Consider the following 19,896-nt stretch of genomic DNA (forward strand, 5'->3'; position numbering starts at 1 on the left):
ATGCTGATGACATACTGGTGTCAGGCACTACCAGAGAGGAGCATGATGAGCGACTGCACACAGTATAACAGATGTGCTGTGAACTGAACCTAAAACTCAATCGAGACAAGTGCCTCTTTGGACAGAAGGCACTTTCATACCTGGGCCACATTCTGACCTCAGAAGGCATTCAGCCTGACCTGGACTTACAACCTGACGTCTCTTTGACCCAAGACTTTCAATCACTATCACTGTCGATGCATCCTCATATGGGTTGGATGCAGCGTTAACTCAAGAGGGCCAACCAGTGGAATATGCTTCAAGGACTTTGACCAGCACACAGCAAAGATACGCTTAAGTGTAAAAAGAAGTGCTAGTGGTACAGTTCGGATTGGAGAGATTTCACCAATAGGCACATGGTTAGACCATCACCGCAGAGACAGACAATAAACCTTTGCTAGGCATATCAAAAAAGCCTCAATAAAGTCTCACCACGTATACAGAGAATGCGGCTACGGTGTCTCAGATACCATTACAACCTGGAGTATCGCCTGGGCAGTGGTACTAGCTGACGCCTTAAGCAGGGGCCACACAACAGTGGTATACGAGGAACACACTGCTCTCACAGAAGACCAAATTTTGAGTCTTGCAACGGGCAATTCCTACCCTGGTGGGACAGTCTCTGTGCAGAGAAGCGACACTAAAGACCCAACCTTACAAGCAATATGAACATACATAACAGCAGGCTGGCCCTCACACCGCAAGGCGGTACCTGGCCCAGTACGACCGTTTTGGACAGTCCAACATGACCTGACCGAGAAAGACGGAATACTATTCAAAGGCAGTCAAGCAGTGGTACCAGCTACCCTACGCCGATCAGTACTGGAAAGGACACATGATGGTTATTATGGGATAGTGAAAAGCTTAGAACGAGCCAAGAACTCAGTCTACTGGCCAGGGTACGAGCACGACATAGAGGACAAAGTAGCGAGCTGCAGTAGATGCCTCTCATTTTGAACCTCTGGACCAATCGGAGCTTTACCGCACGGAGTTCAAGGCAAGAATCAAGAGACGACGAGCGACTTCTCGAGTTCGCCATGGCACGTACTTCTCACATTGGCTTCCTGCGCTTTTCCAAAAATGGCGTCAGCACAAAGAGATCTGCTGTCTCGCGATCAATTCATCGATGACCTGATTGGGGATGACTTCTGCATACGCGTTCGTCATGCAGAGCCAAAGTCGTTGGACGATGCAATCAAGGCCGCCCTCGAATTAGAAGCAATCAATAAGTAGGAAGCCAAACGTCGTACGGAGGAACGGACAGTGAAGTCGTCCTCAGCAATTCCAGGAATCAGTTTTCACGAATAGCTAGTCACGACGAGGGAAATGACCGCCGACTTGTAGGAAGTCTCCGGGGACAAGCCTCGCGAATACCGCGCAACTAGAGGACGAGGGCAACGAGGCAACGAAGGCAAAGGGCTAGCCAGCGGACTTCGTAGGACTGTAGAGTGCTGGAGATGTGGGGGATTGGTCACTACCAATCGCAGTGCCCTTCTTTTGAGGCTGTAGCAGATAGCAAACGTAGCAAATGGAATACACCACGCGTACGACCACAGTATTCAGGTGTCCATGTTGATCGCGATAGACAATCGTCAAGTGCAGTAGTAGGAATAAACACGTCAACTGATAGTCACGTGGTGTATGTAGAGGCTAAAATTGCCGGACAGCAAGTACGCTGCTTAGTGGATACAGGAGCAGGTGTTTTTATTCTACCTGAGTCCTTCGCCGCCACCCTGTCGTTGACTTCATCGTCTTTAGCTCTGGAAATGGCTAATGGGTGAGCATTTGCCTGTAACGGGAGAGGTCCGTTTACCCGTGAAGCTTGGATGCTTAGAAACAGAACACCGGTTTTTTGTTGATAGCGTGTCTGTAGGTGCATGTGATACTAGGATTTGACTTCTTGACACAGAATGCAGTTGATGTACAGTACTGTTTAGTGAGTACTGTTTACATTGGCAAGGCCGTTTGATACCGATTCAAGGACAGACTAGAAGTACATCTCGACAGGGTTGCCGCGTCGCGTTACTAGACGATATTACCCTTACGCCGGATCAGCAAGAAGTGATTGCACTAGGAGTTTTGATTGGAGAACACGGAGAATAATATGCGACAGTAACGACTGCTTGTTCGAGCCTGACCACAAACTTGGAGAAAAGTTAGGGTTACTTGCAGCTCCGACCATAGTTAATGGTCGTTTGGGTAAAATACCTGTCCGCATTTTGAACGTGGCCGGCACCGGCAAGCTGTATCGTGGGAAGCTGTATCGTTAGGCCGCGTTTGCGTCGACGCTGATCTCAGTGGCGTTACAACTCTACAGCCTTCACAAACTACGGACTGCTCAGTATCGAATACGACAGCATTTTGTTCTATGCGAAAGGTTATCGACTAGAGTCAGTTCGACTGGTCACAAAGTGAGCTGTCGTCAGCCCAACGGGCAGCTTTTCAAAATTTGTTGGAACGATATTCCGACATATTATTTACAGAACTATCCGACATTGGACGTACCAACGTAACCCGCCATCATATTGCCACAGGCGACCATCATCCCCTGCAACAACGACCGTATCGACAATCATTTAGTCTTCGTCAGGAAGCTGAACACCAAGTACAGAGCATATGCTAGAAAACGATATCATCAAACCAAGTTCTAGCCCATGGTCGTCACCGGTCCTTTTGGTACCCAAACAGGATGGAAGTTTTCGGTTTTGCATTGACTTTCGCCGTCTCAACAATGTCACCGTAAAGACGCATATCACGCGAGTGGATGTACATTGGCAGCTCTCGGCGGTGCGCAGTTTTTTTCGACGTTAGATCTCGCCAGTGGTTATTGGCAAGTCGAATTAGACGCGGGTCTCAGCCTAAAGCTGCGTTCACTACACATTCCGGTCACTACGAGTTTCAAGTTATGTCTTTCGGTCTATGTAATGCGCCATCTACATTCCAACGCCTCATGGAACTAGTGTTGCGAGGAGTAACCTGGGACGCGTGTCTGATTTACTTAGATGATATTATCATATTCTCTAGCACCTTTGAGCAGCATCGCGTTCGAATCCAACTGGTTTTAGACCATCTCAGACAAGCTGGCTTGAAGCTCATGTTGCTAGTTCACTCAACAAACTAACACGAAAAGAGGTGACTTTCCAGTGGACGCCAGAAGCAGGAACGGCATTTGCCCAGTTGAAACATCTTCTTTGTCAAGCTCCAGTTCTCGCCTATCCCAACGTTGCATTACCTTTTCGGTTGAAAACGGACGCTAGCGATTTCGCAGTTGGTGCCATTTTATCTCAAGTCCAAAACGGAGCTGAACGCCCTTTTGCTTACGCTAGCCGTCAACTAAACTCTGCAGAAACCAACTATCCAGCCATTGAAAAAGAAGCCCTGGCAATCGTTTGGGGCATTGCTCATTGCCGCCCGTACCTTTATGGACGTTCATTTCTAGTTATCACGGACCATCAGCCATTGACGTTTGTGCTATCTCTCAAAGAACCAAAAAGCCGTCTCGCCAGCTGGGTGAATGAACTGAGCCAATACGACTTCAAAGTCCACTACAAAAGCGTGGTGGAGCACACAGATGCTGATGCCTTGTCACGACGGCCCCATTCTTGTGAGAATACGAAGCAGCCTGCAAGTATTTGTCACCTTGATATTGTTGTGTGTCAAAACATCAGCATTGCTCCTAGTTATACGAACGCGGAGCTAGCCAACCTCCATCGCCAAGATCCGGTACTGCGACGGGTAATCGACAAGTTAGTGACCAGTAACATCTGCCCACCACCAAGCGGACCATGGCGTTCCGGCGCCTTGCGACGATATCGATAAATATGGAGCTAACTAGTGATACAGGACGGCGTACTTTGTAGACTCTGTAGCCCAGGACCGTGACAGGGGCCAACTACAACTAAAATACTTCCAATTTCTGTCGTCCACGACGTGTTACAACAACTTCATGACGATTCCTTTGGTGGTCACTTGTGTATAGGCAAAACTGCAGATCGGGTGAGAGAAAGGTTTTATTGGCACAATTACTCGAAAGACGTTGTTGACTAGATAAAATAAGCCCAATCACTCCGAACGAGCAAAATTTCAGTTTATCCCAGTGGGCAGACCATTTGAAATGATAGCCATGGATATTCTGGAACTGCTGGTGACACAACGCGCCAACAAATTCGTCTTGCTGGTTTCCTATTTTACTCGCTGGCCGGAAGCTGTTCCTCTGAAGGATCAGAAGGCCGAAACTGTCGCCTGAGCGCTTGTAGAAGAGGTTGTGAGTCGTCACGGCGCACCTGCTATACTGCTTTCCGATCAAGGCTCAAACTTTGAGAGTACACTAATCAAAGAGCTATGCGGCCGCTTGGAAATTACTAAGGTGCGCACTACTCCAGGTCATCCTCAATGTGAATGTGGCGGTTTAGTCGAACGTCTGAATCGCACACTCATCAGCATGCTAATACTACAGCAATTGTTCAAACGATTGGGATCTATGGTTGTCTCCATTGTTGGGTGCGTACCGATCAGTAAAACAGACATCGACCGGTTACTCTCCGTTTGAGCTAGTGTACGGGCTTTCCCCTCAGTAGACTGCAGACTCTTGTTTTGACACTTCTCAAACTCTGCCCGAAGATCCTCAGTCTTTTATGACCGGTTTGCAGAACCGCCGTATACTTGCTCGAGAAATAGTGGAAGCTCATCTTGTTGCAGCACAGGAGGCGCAGAGGCGTAACTACAACTCACGACCCAGTCATCGGTACACCCCTGGAGACAAAATGTATCTTTTACACCTCCGACGGGACGTAATCGAAAACTTGCCCATGGACCGGTCCTATCGAAATTATAACTCGACGTGGGAGACTGCATGGCTACATGATTCAACCAATGAGAGGAGGTCGTCGAAAAGTAGTACACTATAACTGGCTAAAAACCATGCTATCAACGAGCGTCAAAAGAAATCTTAGAGACAGTTAAAAGCCCGGCTGACGCTCCCAACAACAATCAGGAAGATCCACCAGCACAAACAAGGTTAATTACAAGCCGTTTCACCCCCGTTGCACACCGAAACGACCTTGGAGCAAGGTCGTTCCTACTGAAAGGAGACGGAACAACCAGCAGATGTGGAAGGGACATCAGAACCGACACAAACTCCACCAGCGAATACTATCCCTCACCACCATTGACAAATTCGAACATATCACACGTCTTGCAATGTACGTCAAGCCCAGGACAGATCGCCTGAAGACTCCGTGGACGTAAGACCTAGACGCACTACAAGACCACGTACCAAATTACTTAAGTGACTATGTAGTAGACTACAACATTATAGGGAAGGGGTATAGTGTATAGCGCTGATGTAATAACGGGTGTTGGGCATGTGTAGTGTTGTCGTTCTAGCAGTGGACGTTACTCTAACAGTTACGTACTCTATAACGCTATACTCATTACACATGTGTATACGTCCTACCTCGATTTGAGCGACGCCGGTCTCAAAATATGTCACCTATTCGAGATTCCTAGTACTCTAATGACCGTTAGGGACAGCTTTACTATTTGGAATAGGGAGCAAATTTACCTTTCCCCCAACCAGTCTCGTGAATGCAAATGCATTATATCAGAGGACATCACTGTAGGCAGACCGTTCTATGTATTGCTAACAGTTCGTGACACAAAAGGCAACAAGAAGAGGACAGGTGGAGATATGTTTAACGCAGTATTGAAAGGTAAGGTAAGGAGTGTTCCTACTTCTGTTGCTGGTGAAGTCACAGATTTTTCCAATGGCTCATATCTCATCACGTTTGTTCCACCTTGCAGTGGAAAAGCGAATATAGACGTTAGGTTGTGGCTGAGCAGTTATGTTGTGGATATGGTGAAAGCTACAACTGACGCTAATTACATTTTCTCCTGCACTTTTGGAAACAACCTCGGCATTAACGTAAAGTACGTAGGTCCAAATTCACGAGATAGTCTATTGAAGATACAAGCCACCGCTCGCAAAACAGAGAGCAGTGCAGTAAGAGTGTGTCACATGGATGGCAAACCTGATCAACTCCCTCGATTCAACTCGTCATGTGATATGAAATTTCGATATAGATATTATTGGTATGGAGTCTGTGAAGGTCCACATTTACCAAATTCTACAACCTGTGACTCTATTCAATGGTGTGTTTCACAATAAGATGAAGTCCAACAACAAAGCAGAATCTGCCAGGGGACGTAGACACACAGGTGCAGTGACTTCAAAAGTAAAGTCTATTTTGATATTAAATGGTGATAAACCAATAACATCACAATTCAGCAAAGAAACTTGCAAGCGACAGCCTTTTGTTAAACCAACAGGGTATGGGCTTGGCAATCAATGGATCAATAGAGACTGTTCTTTCCAATGTGATACTAAAAAAAATTTCCAATGTGATACTAAAGAGAAGTGGTGGAAATGTCTCACAAACAGAGAACTATACCTAATAGGAGACTCAACAGTTAGACAACTGCACATAGTCGTTCTTTCATCGATTGGCCTGATGCAACCAAAGTTGAGTTTGTACATTCCGGAAAATTTGTTGAACACGTATGTAAAGAAATACAATGCAACAATCAGATATCGACTACATGGTCTTCCATTGCAAACTAAACTTGGCATGAACTTCACCGGCGCTACATTTGTAGCAGATACAATCGATGCTATTCCAGGAAATGGAAATGAGATAATCCTAATAAGCACAATACAGCATTTCCTACGCTTACCACCAGACATATTTCGTCAACGCATGGAGCACATGGTGACCGTAATTCGTCATCTAAGGCAGAGAAAGATGGGAAAGACAGCTCCAGTTATATTTAGCACAGGAAATCCACGAGGGTTTGACTCATTTCGGTTGAAAATTATCGCATCAAGTGGTACAATCAGATTGTTGCAGAGACATTTGCAGCAGCCAACGTGGGTATTATTGTGTATGATGTATTTGACATGATGGCTTCAAGTGCAGATTCTGCCACATCAGCCACAACAGCGAATGGCTGTCAAGTTATCCCAAATACTTAGTCTAGCTTGTCAGTAATTTCTGAGTATTATTTGTAGTAAATATATTACTATAGGCCGTAGTTCCTAAAATTGATGTGAAAGTCACTTCCAATGTCTCATGTATCTCTACATTCTACGCAAACATATCTGGTGTGGTATATTTCTGGAAGGGAATGCATTTCTAGTATTACACACAAGATGTATCTAGAAAGCTGCCCAGATTCATATGATCAACCCCTGCAAGCAAGTTAATTTGTCTCATGTTCTAGATCGAAGGTTGCCGTTCAACAGCCTACAATTCAAAAACACTAAAAAAGAGTCCACAAAATAATGGCAGTTCAGCACTCTAGCTACTACTAATAGTCCTGGCTACGTACCACAGATCGACATACGATTCTTAACTGCAAAAACAACTAGACCTAAAAAGCAAAACCTACTAACATATAAACGTCTGCACACATGCAGCATGACTAAAATACGATTAGGTTAGCGCAAAATAAGGCTAATCGTTGCCTACAAAAACTGAAGAGTTACTTGAAGTTGGCATACGTGTCAAAGTTGTCAAGGTAGACCAGCAAGGCGTCGTACATAAATCGATACTGTGTCTACAGAGGCAAACGTTTGTAAATTCGTGACATGTGAAATGGTAGACTCAAACATGCTGGTTAATTGTCTTACCAAAGTCTGCACAATTCTTGGATGTTGGATTCGCATCGATCTAACTTTCAGAAACACATCCACCATGCCCTCTACCTTCAAGAGCTCGACAAGCGACAGAATGCTGCAGAACGTTCCGCTGCGACCAACACCATTGCTATATAAAAGTCATGTTAGTTAATACATACTATCAGTCGTACTGTATTTGGTACTCACTTGCAATGAATGATTATAGTTTTGTTGCCAGTCCCTTGCTGCCATTTTTGCAATTGATCCTGCATGTCAAACAGTTGCTCTACTGTTTTGGGATTACTGTTCTCTGGCCATGCTGTGTAGTGAAACTGGGTTATGACCTTTGACTGTGAACCCTGCCCATACACAACACACATAATGTCAATCGTTCAGTGCCAATGCACTTTTAAGTATAGCTGTTGACCTTGCTCAGGTTAAATTTGCGTATCACATACTCTCCCAGATTTGTCTCTTTCGACAACTTAACAGTGCACTGACCATACTGAGCACTACCTGATGCTGGCCAATACTGGTGACACATCTCCTTTAAAATTACACACACAAATTGCACCATACTTTCAGACAATCGTTGTACTCAGTTGTAGCAACCTCTCCATTTTCTTGCAAAGACGCCAGCATGACAATTGACACACAATTCTGTTCCCACACCATTTTCCAAAAGTCTTCTGTAGTCTTAGCTAGTGGCCCTTGTGTAGTAATATATGCATCACGATGACGATAGCCCTAAACAGCCACATGTCAATATATTGACTGCAATCATTGTTAACATAATGCACGAATAGCATAGTCATACATCCAAATAGCTGGCATTTATGTAGTCGGCTCCAGCCTGAGTGTTCACATACTCACTGTCTTGGGATTCTGTTTCCTCCAGACGAAGAATAACTCGCTGCACATCCACTGTAAACCACAACAAAATTAGTTTCTACACAACAACAATGAAAAATCATAATCAAACAAGGCAGTATGTCCTGGTATCTGTTCTTCACTGTTACAGCAGGCTGTGAGCCTGCCTTACAAAGCTGCTTGTCCATTTGTGGCCCTGTTGTTTGTAACACCTAATGTCAATACAATATCACAGCAAACAATCACCATCTCTATGTAACAGACTTTGCTTACTTGAAAGTGACGTTCAAAACCTGGCTTGCCTGACTTTGCATCTTTCTTCGACAGTTTGGCAACAGCAGTACGAAGATTTTGAACAGGAATCTGGGTATTGCCACAAGTCAATGCTTCAAGCACAGCATCATGGATAAAACCATATTGAGCCTGTTGATAACGACAAGACATTGTCACTCATCATCAACATATTGTGAGAACTGTGGTTTTTGGACAATCTGTTTGGATGGGTAGTACTGTACTGATGTCAAATGTTATCATAATGTAAAATACCCAACTAATAAGCCCTATTCTCAGCCCCATCAATTTTTAATATTCACCAAACAAAAACTATACAATGTGCACATCTACAGTACAATAAACATACTACTGTACTACAACTCCCTGCATTACTATCACATCCTCCACAGAAATCACCAAAAACTCTGACATCAACCACCAAGTTCAAAACTTCCTTAGTACATGCATACAAACCTCAGTCTGAACCATATCTTGACGTTTTGTCCTCAGAGATGCAACACAGCTGTAGATATCAATGGGCTCGCCATCCTCAATTCTCTCAAGCATGGTGTCAATAACAATAAATGTTCCAGTTCGACCGACACCAGCACTAGAAATCCATTTTTCAGTAAGAGCAATATGTTTCTCCATAAACTCACACCTAGCTCTGTACCTGCAGTGAACAACCATTGACCCTCGATTCTTTGGATATTCACGATTGATTCTTCTGATGAAACTCAGCAGCGGTGTGGCAAATTTGGGAACACCATGATCAGGCCACGCAGTGTAATGGTATTGTGTTACCATTCTCGTCTCTTCACCCTGATGGAGCACAACCTACAGTACGTGCACCATACTCCCACATTATAAGAATCTTACCAAGGTCAGACTGAATTTACGAATTTCATAATCAGCAAAGGAATCTTTCTCCAAGAAAGTGACAATGAGACCATTGTAGTTCACTGAATCAACAACATTCTTTGGCCAGTACTGATGACATTTGATCTAAAAGTATAACCAAATAATTTTACAATTGTGAACACCATACTAACTAACTCACTAACCTTGCTCTTTTCGATCAAATGAGTAAGCATCACAATTGTAGGGACATTTTCTGCCCAAATCATTCGCCAATTATCAGCAACGGTATGTTCCTGTGGTCCTTGAGATGCAATGTACTTCTTGGGAATACGGTAGCCCTACATTCACACAACAGTTAACTGTTAGTTGTTCTCTGGTATGCATCACATAAACCAACATCAACAAAAGCAGCAGCAATGTAATTGCCATTAGAGTTTGTCATTCCTGACAAAATTGGCAGCACAACTCGAGAATGATCATCTACACACATTGAAATGTAGAACTATCAAAAGCAATGACCGTCACAAGTTACACACAAGTCAGAATATTCTTGTAACGATTTAGTGAAAGGTTTGCCAAGGCTACTTCAGCTGAAAAATTATGTTCTAATTCTCCAAGTACCTAATCATAGATCACATCTACTATTGACAAAATGAGTTAAAATGATACTAAAATACTATAACTACACCTTAAATTCACTGGATATCCCAGCGTTGTGATCTTGATGCATAGCTGCCACATAATCTGGAAATTTCTCAAGGTTGATAGAATGAAGGCCGGTTCGTGATTGGTGACTCTTTACTTTTGGCATTATAGATGGAGTATCTACAGAGTAAATTACACAACTTTAGACTGATCACTGTACATCAAACAACCACATCAGTCACCTCCAGATGTCCAAACATTTGGTTTCTTTTCTGCTTCATTGGCTGACCGTACAATCAACTCTACAACCTGTTCATCAACACCTGAACTGTTTGTCGCTGTGCATCGATACTTGCCATTGTCTGATGCCATGACATTAGCAATCTGCAAAGACTTATCTCCCAGAATAACAAAGTGCTCATCTTTCTCAGATATTTCCTTTCCATTGCGGAACCACTTGATAATTGGTTTTGGTTCTCCAGCAGCATCACAAGGAAGAACAGCAGTTGTGCCTTCATATGATGTCACTGATAGACTTTCACAAGAAATCACAGGAGCAAGAGGAATTTCGTCATATTCACTCTCTACTTGCTTGACTGAAGAAAAAGCAACTTGTTGGTTTATGTAAACACCGTCAGTCATTTTTCCTGAACGACGTCTCCTAAATAACACAGTTACAGTTAAACTACATGGTTTATCACATGCCTGAAAGTAAACAACCTTAGAACAACAACAATAAGAATAACCAATAGAAGAAAAATGATGCCACCAGCTGCAGCACCTGCAATTGGAGCCACTGAACTTGATCCTCCCTTTGATGGTAACTCTTCTGCCTTTGTCAAAACTCCTTCATGTCAAAATGATCAATATTACTGTAATGAAACAATCGGTAAACCAAGTAATAATCATCATCTTACTTAGTGGTTCACCAATTGCTGTTTCTTTCATCTAGAAATCATAATATATAAGGTTTCTCAAAGGTATGTAGTAATGCACATATCATCATACCCCAATTCCATTATCCAACATTGCAACCACACGAATATATATAAAGTAAGTCGAATCAGACTTAAGTGGAACATTTTTGTACTCATTCTTTTCACCAGACATTGAATCACTTCCAACGATAAACTGCTTCCCTTCTATGTTCTGTTTGTAAATCACGTAACTGTATCGAGCTGTTACATACCATGTGTTGTCTGTGCCCTCTTGTTCATACGGTCCAATAGTACGTGGTACAACAGATACAGAAGGAGCATTAGATCCAGTGGTACCCTCATAAACAACAAAATCAACATATCTAAAAACAATGTCACATTAAAACATTCACAAAACAATGAAAAGTCAAAACATACTCTATTGGACCATTGTCATCATTCACAGTAGGAGGTACAAATACTACAGTTGACGCTGACGATGCAACATCACTAGCTAAAGGTTTGTCTGGTGTGTGAGGAGAAGCTGCCAGTGTGCGCACTGTAATCATGTTACTAGGGGAACTTTCTGGATTGGACTTTGCGTTATTCGTTACTGTCACATATATTTTGTACTCGGTATACGGTTTGAGGTCCTTCAAGGCGTATAGGTTTTCATGACTCTCAATGTCGGAACTCTTGCTGTACAAAGCATCACCAATATTGTTGTAAACCTGAACAGTAAAGTTTAAACAATCATTTGCAATCATGAGCATGTATGCACATGCATTCGTGCATCTACTCATCCACATACAACTTTGCTTACAGTGTAGTACTGAAAAGCACCATTAAAGCTAATAGGCCTCTCCCATTGTAGAGTAATTGAGCTTGATGTCACACCTGAATTTCTCAAATTCTGAGGTGGCGTTGGTGCTAAATCAAGAGAAACCAGTAATAATAAAGAATACTAAATATTAAAAGTAAAGTTACTTATAGCAGCTGCCATAACAGTAATGGATGCTGCTGGTCCAACACCAACTGTGAAAGCTTGAACTGTGACATTATAATTTGTTGACGGTATTAGACCACTAATCTCTTGCATACGCTCTTTCACAAAATTAAAACGTGCCTTGTTTCCAGTCCCATCTGACAGCATGTATTCAACAATGTAATATCTAATAACTCCATTTGGTGTTTCAGGTTCACTCCACATTACAGTGACCGTATGTGGTGGATTGGAAGAATATTTCAGGGAATGTGGTGCAGTTGTAGGAGCTACAAAACAACAACAGATATATAGTCTGAGTGCAGTCAGTTAACAGTACAGCAATATACAACAGACAGACAGACACTCATACCATCATCATATAATTACATCCAGCAATGTCAGTATTTAAGAAGTCAAAACGAAATGCACAGCTGTATCTTGAATTTAGTTGCTCCAGTTTAGCAGACCCATTTACGACTAAACTACAGTAATTACCAGAGCATCACTTGCTTGATAAAACAATACCATATTAGACAAAAACAAACTACAAAGTTGGCAACTGCTTAGTGAGCAGCTTGTAGACTGTGCAACCAAGCCATCTACATCGATCAAGTCTCTTCTAATTCCCTTTATAAAATACAAAAGCCAAAAACCTGTAATCCGCCATCAGCTTTCCCTGCTCTCAGGTCAGGGTTTCAGTCTTCTTAAAGTAAAAATACAGTTCTAATGCTCTAGAATAAGCTGGAGTACATAAATACATACTGACTAACAAAGATACTTAGGCTCAACAAGTGGCCAACCATCTTCAAATAGATGAATCAGATTTTCTCCTTTCATCAATTATTGCATGACAACACTATATAGTGAGACAAAAAGCATTTACAGGTTGTCTGCTGTTGTGTAGTACAAGTTCATTTGTCAAACATATACTGTATGCTATTGCTGCTTATGCAAACTTTCTACAAACTATACCTACATAACTATAAGCCAACCCAGGCTATAATTATGCAACACTACTTTTCAACGAAGGTTTCACATATGAAAGAATCCATTGCCTTCACACTGCTTTACATCATATGTGCCTATAACACTAAATGGACCATATATGCTGCCAGAAAGCTACATAATGTGGTGCTACAAGTAACTACAACTAACATGCATCAACCAAGTGTGTTTGTTGATCTTTATTACAATGAAGGCAAATCTGACAATTGTGCTAAACCACTAGCAATAAAAGAAGCAATAACATACTTCTGCCTGCAAAAAACTAACTTGAATAGACACGTCTTCAAAGTAAATGTATACCAAGCCAAAATAATGATTGAAACTTACCATCTTCTGATGTGTTGGCAACAATGGCAGTACTTCTTTGTCCTTCCAACACTTTACCATCATGAGACCGAACGTTCACTGCTGCCACCTCAACACTGTATTGTGTAAATGGAGCGAGCATTGTCAAATTGGCCAATGTGGCTGTTACATTCAGTCTCTTGTACCCATCCACATCTCTCACTTGACGAACACCAATTGGTTTGTAGTAAACAAAGTAATAGCGAGGAACACCATTAGGTGTACTGGGAGGTGACCAAGACACAACAAACCAGCGAGCAGAAGCATTTCCTGATAAACTCAATGAATCGGGAGAACCGGGATCTAATAAATACAGCAAATAACACAATCACAATACATAATTAAACCCTTAAATTAGAAAAAATTTACAGCCTTCAGCAGTAGTCACAGATACCACATTAACAGCCACCAAACTTCCAGGTTCATAGCCATGCCTGTTGCTTGCTGTTGCTCTAAATCTGTACTTTGTAAATGGACTGAGACCAACAACAACAAACGGTTGCGGATCAGAAGCATTGAATTCTCTTTGTTCCCACTGAATGTTGCTGGTGCCACTACCCAACTGATATTGTATGTGATATTCAGTTACACTTGAGTTTCCATTTTCGGGACAGTTAACTGCAACATTCACTTCTGAGTCATTATAGCTTTCAACTGACACCACAACACATCTCTGTGGAGGACCTAAGACGCACCATATATAGTTAACCAAACATAAAAATGTCAACAAATAAGCGTGAAAGAACAATACCTTCAATTGTCAACTGTACTGATGTATTAGTGGACCTAGCACCAGCCTCAATAGTGTTATTAGCAACACATGTGTATGACCCTTCATCCTTAAATTCAAGTGATGTTAATTCCAGAGTAGATCCTGTTGCACTCTTGCCTCCTCTCCATCTATAATCTGGAGAGGGATTACCACCAGCAGAACAGTTTAATGTAATATTTTGTCCTTTCACACCCACTGGATTAGATGGTCTAATTTCAACAAATTCAGGAGCATCTACCAACACATCAATCACTCTTAACAATGCACCATGAAATGTTACCAAAGCAACTCACATTTGACATTAACTGATGTAGCTGAAGACATATTACTAGCACCATACTTGTTAAATGCCCTGCACTTGATTAATCCTCTATCTGAACGATTCACAGATGCAAATTTCAATTTCCCAGAAAATTTGCCTATACCAACATTATTTGTTGAATTTGTCACTCTAGAGTCTAATGCAATAGCTGAATCAATTCCATTCTCTTCTCTGTACCATCCAAATGTAATGTCTCCATTCAGGCTAGAATACTGTAAAGCTGTGCAGCTCAACTCTTGCACTGACAACTCATCAAAAGAAACTCCTGGTGACCGTCCAGCTGTTGGTACACCTGCAATCATATCATAAACTTAATTAAATAAGAACAGTAACAAACATTAAAAAGTATTACACAACATGCTCAACTGTGTATTGACACTAGATAATGATGGCATAGATCGTACATGTAAATGCCATCATGTAAGAGACCATCCCAATAGCACGTAGTTTCTAAGCCAGGGTACTACATGTATGGGGCAGCGCATGCCTGTCCACTGTGACGTAGTGTTACAACCTAAAAACTGTACTACCCAGCTTTATGATGCAAAAATCAACGCAATTTTCACAACTGTGTTTATACATATTTCTGCCTATATTATTGGCTTTACTTGTGCCACTTGATGCTGGTTTAAAGTTACTGCATTATGGTGGAACCTTGATATCACAAATTCCAAGAGACCCTAAGGCTCCTTATGGTATATCAAAGCCTTATATTATGTGAAAACATCTGGATCGAATTCTTCGTTCACAATTAACAAATGCAAGGCTAAAAAATCTTACACGATTCTTCGATCTAATTGTGTCTGGCTACTAGCGGGATGATCTAATCGTGGCAAACATTCATTGAGAAATTCTGTATGTAGCAGCCACATTTTCTACATGCTCTCTGCTTCTTTGTAGTAAGGGTTTCATTATAACAAAGTTTGTTACATCAAAGGTCTTATGATGAAGAAATGTATACAATTAATTAAAGACACGATATTATGACTAGCTTGGCAATATTGAAAATTTGTTACTGTTAATACCAAACCTACATCTTTACCTCTATAACACACCAAACACAAAATTTCCACTGTCCTTACATGGTGGTTGTTTGCTGTCACAGTTCTCAGTTGGCAACCCATCACAGTCCATTCCATTGTGTTGCTTAAGACGTGCTCGTGTACGAGTACGAGTACCAAAACTACATGATGATGTACAATTTGACCATGAGCTCCATTCACAGTTTACTAAAGACCACAAAACAATAACTACACAACACTAAACACAACTATGTTCCTGTATTTATACCATTGACGTTCAGTGTAAATGACTTTGACACTATAGAGCCATCAGTGGCAGTATATTGGCATGTATACAAACCATTGGAAGAAACACTAGCTGACTTGATGTAGAGCCTCTGAACACCATTCTCATACACCTGATATACATTCTGTGCACTGGAAGATGGTACAACAATAGTCATGTTGTGCTTCCATTGCAAACGTGCATTATTAAAGTTGGTCACATCAGGACTGACACCACAATCAATAGGATTAGAGTAACCTTGATTCTCATCAACTGCCACACTTGTCTCTTCAATATTCATATTATTGTCTAGAATAGCAATCTCCAACTCTACAACAACAAGACATTTTACTCTTCATTCAACACCTACCTACACCACAACATCATCTTACCATAGTTGAAAGCCACCTCACATATATGAAGAACGCCTTTTGTCACTATTCTCTGTAAATTAATGTATCTTCCCCAAACTGGTGGGCTGCAACTAACATCTCGCCATATTGCATCATTGCGAGTAGAGATGTCATATGGAGCCTTTCCACAATTGTGGTTGTCATTCCCATAGTCTGTTAAGTTGTTACCAACATGAACATACAAATTTTTACCTCTATCACCTATAGGGATAATTCTAACATGTGACACAAGATATTCCTTTTGCAAGTCAACTCGAAGCCAAGGATTCATGGAATATTTTGTACCAGCACAATCAGTACCAACAAGTGCCTGTCCAGTAACATCTTTTGGATTGCCATCTATAGCCTTTGCAGCAGCATACACAGAACTATGGACTGAACTTATGGTCACTGTTGCTCCAAGAGATTTAGCTAGATTGGTTGCCATACCTACATCACATAAACATTGCACATAAAGCAACAAGTGTGACTTCCACCGTAACAGTAATCATACAAGATGTGACTAAGGAGATCTCAGTCAATGGTCCTGTACATTTCTGACCACTCATTGTAGCTGCTTGACTAATCTGCCGAGTTCTGGTGCCATTTCCACATTCAACAATCCATGAACTCCAACTACCCCAAATGCAATCCACTGGAAACACAACACAAGACACTCGATACAATATTATTCATTCAACAACTATCACTAAACTGATAATAGACGATGCCATATAATCATTACTTCAATATTATAAAATGGACGGCAAGTTACAGAAGGCACAACAAGCCCTCAACACTCAGCAGTGGTGCAAATAGCTCAGTTGGTTAGAGAGTCATCTTATGGAGTATTTACATCTGGGACTTTAAAGGTTACAAGTTCAAGCCACAGTGATGGCGAGCTATGGCATAATTTCCTTAAGGAAGAAACTAACACACAATTGCTTCCCTCGACTCAGGAGTATAAATGAGTACCAGCAGAGATGCTGGGGAAGAAGGCAGCCTACTTAGGTAGCTGCTGCAGGACCTCTTGGAAGATCAGCCTCAGGCTGAAGGGGCATTAATATATCCTCTTCTTCTTCTTCTTCCTCTTCCTCTTCTTCACTCAGCTAAATCTCAAATCCAAAAACCTTCCTATAAGAGCTGTGCTGAGTGTCTTGCATACAACTACATAGATTATTGGGGTGAGACCCTTCCTACGTGTACGTTACTCTGTTGAGATGTGTGTGATGGTACAACTGGCCAGCAATAACCTTGATTTTCAGCCAATTACAGACATGATGGTTTGTGCTGTCACAATGCAGGTGCAAGTGTAATAGCTGTAGGCCTCTCCAGGTTGTTGTGTGCCATTCCCACAGAACCAATAAGAGAATGTGAAACAGGTCTGAACTCCTAAGAGATGGCTTGATGACAACTGCCAAAACTCCAACTAAAAGTGAGAACACGTCACTTTTACAAAGACATTTAAGTTAGCACTACACTTATAATTAGCTACACGTGCATGTTATTGGATTTGAAACAGCTTTCAAAAGGCCAGTGCCATGGCAACAGCAGAAAAGAACTAGAAAGAGATGAAGGTTAGACCACACCACTGGGGAATACCAGAAAAGACAGCCTATGTAGTGGAAAAGCAATCAAAGTTGAAGAGCAAATGTTACTGTTGCAATGGTAACCATCTGTTCGCCACCTGTCGTTTCCAGGATGTCACATGCTGGAATGTCGAAAAACAGGCCATATTGCAAGAGCTTGCAAGACGCAATGACGAAAATTTGAAAGAAAGGGAGGAGCAGCTGCAATTGTTTGGAAATGAGCGACAATGATGAGGAAGACAAAATGAGAAGGAAGTAGTTCAAACTATCTACAACCTGGGAAAATCACAAAAACAAAGCCCCTTACTGGAAAAGATAATCATCAACAAGAAGAAGATACTGATGGAAGTCGACACAGGGGCTTCAGCGTCCATAATCAATGAGGAAACATTGGAAAACTGTGGAAACGTCAAGAAGCACCAGGATTCAAGAAAAATAGGATAACCTTGAGAACATGGGTGAAAGATTGACAGTGTTAAGAGAAGTCAAAGTCCTCGCAAAGTGTGAAGGACACACAGCAAGGGTACCTCTCTTGGTAGTCGAAGGAAACAGTCCAATTAAGTCTCCTGGGAAGGGATTGGTTGAGAAATTCAAATTGAATTGGAGCAGACTACTTAACATACAAGTCTGTCCGGAAGATTATCGCCAAGTCATTGAAAGGTATGCAGAAGTTTTAAGGAGGAGTTAGGGACCTTACAGGAAACAAAGGCCACCCTCTTCGTAAATCCCCAACTCAAGCCCCAATATTTCAAGGCCCAGCCAGTGCCATATGCGTTCAAAGAAAGAATTGAACAGGAACTAGAGAGACTCCAAGAGGAAGGCACTTTGGAACATGTAAGGTTCTCAAATTAGGTGGGCCCATAGTGCCAAGTTTGAAACCAGATGGGTCCATTAGGATATGTGGGGACTATTGAGTAAAAGTAACCAAGCTTTAAGCCAAGATCAGTACCCAGTGCCAAGGATAGAGGATTTATTCAGTACGTTGGTTGGTGAAAAACGATTCACCAAGTTAGACCTTAGTCAGGCTTACCAACAGGTTCTTTTGGATAAAACAGCTAAGCCATATTTGACAATCAATACCCATTGCAAATTGTTCCAATACAACCTGTTGCTTTTCGGGGTGTCATCGACACCTTCAATTTTTCAGAGAATTATGGACAATCTGATATAAGGGATATAACAAGTTATCGTATACCTTGATGACATACTGATCAGGGGAAAACCTCCAGAAGAACACTTGAGAAATTTAGAGGAAGTCCTGAAGAGACTACAGCAAGCAGTGTTACCAGTGAAGTTGAAAAGTGCAGATTTTTACAAGCCTCGGTCCAGTTCTTAGGGCATAAAATCAATGAAGAAGGAGATCACCCTACGGATAAGAAAGTTAAGGCGATCAAGGACACTCCTCAACCCACAAATGTGAGCCAACTGAAGTCATACCTAGGGTTGGTACACTATCAGTGATTTTCCTAATCCCTTTAAAACATGCGTCCTCATCTTGCGCATATTTGGCCCCGCCCTAAAGAGGCGTGGCCTAAGTCAGTACACAGTACGTACTGAGTTGTAAACGTTTTCTATGGTGAATGTAATTGTAATGTATGTATAGCAACCACACTTGTAGACAGGTTTCATTATTAAACCAAAATTCAAACGAAGGTCTATACTAATAATACCACTTTGTGACTTTGCTCATCATGCTATAATGTAGTCATACAAATTACGCTACGTCCAAGTATTTTAGGCAACTGTAGTTTATATCAAACAAACATGTGGGCATGTTTTACTAGTTTAATATAATTATTAACCAAACTTGTGCAAACAAACTTTTAATAACAGTCTGTAATTATTTTTATCATGTTATGTGGCAGTGAGTGCATCTAGCACTTTGCGCTCAGGGTGCTGTTCAAGTAACCTTCTAGCTT

General features: G+C 41.7%; 2 protein-coding genes across 2 annotated transcripts; one reads left to right on the forward strand and one right to left on the reverse strand.

The window, feature by feature from the left end:
- Positions 1-6,425: 6,425 nt before the first annotated feature.
- Positions 6,426-7,113, forward strand: LOC134186236 (NXPE family member 3-like). Its single transcript, XM_062654149.1, has one exon. The coding sequence runs from the start codon at positions 6,549-6,551 to the stop codon at positions 6,996-6,998; it is 450 nt and encodes a 149-aa protein (XP_062510133.1). The 5' UTR covers positions 6,426-6,548; the 3' UTR covers positions 6,999-7,113.
- Positions 7,114-7,269: 156 nt separating this feature from the next.
- LOC134185792 (receptor-type tyrosine-protein phosphatase F-like) lies at positions 7,270-17,025 on the reverse strand. Its single transcript, XM_062653671.1, has 30 exons — positions 16,903-17,025; positions 16,389-16,838; positions 16,000-16,326; positions 15,792-15,938; positions 14,681-15,001; positions 14,367-14,621; positions 13,985-14,299; positions 13,598-13,918; positions 12,268-12,552; positions 12,104-12,210; positions 11,719-12,011; positions 11,372-11,663; positions 11,281-11,311; positions 11,084-11,210; positions 10,606-11,024; positions 10,407-10,543; positions 10,255-10,339; positions 10,116-10,198; positions 9,922-10,056; positions 9,737-9,862; positions 9,531-9,679; positions 9,332-9,467; positions 8,858-9,007; positions 8,697-8,796; positions 8,532-8,638; positions 8,327-8,461; positions 8,142-8,261; positions 7,922-8,073; positions 7,727-7,862; positions 7,270-7,653 (listed from the first exon to the last, which is right to left on the reverse strand). The coding sequence occupies exons 1-30, from the start codon at positions 16,955-16,957 to the stop codon at positions 7,579-7,581; spliced, it is 5,571 nt and encodes a 1,856-aa protein (XP_062509655.1). The 5' UTR covers positions 16,958-17,025; the 3' UTR covers positions 7,270-7,578.
- Positions 17,026-19,896: the final 2,871 nt, after the last annotated feature.

Source organism: Corticium candelabrum, chromosome 10 (genome assembly GCF_963422355.1).
Source record: "Corticium candelabrum chromosome 10, ooCorCand1.1, whole genome shotgun sequence".
Classification (NCBI taxonomy): domain Eukaryota; kingdom Metazoa; phylum Porifera; class Homoscleromorpha; order Homosclerophorida; family Plakinidae; genus Corticium; species Corticium candelabrum.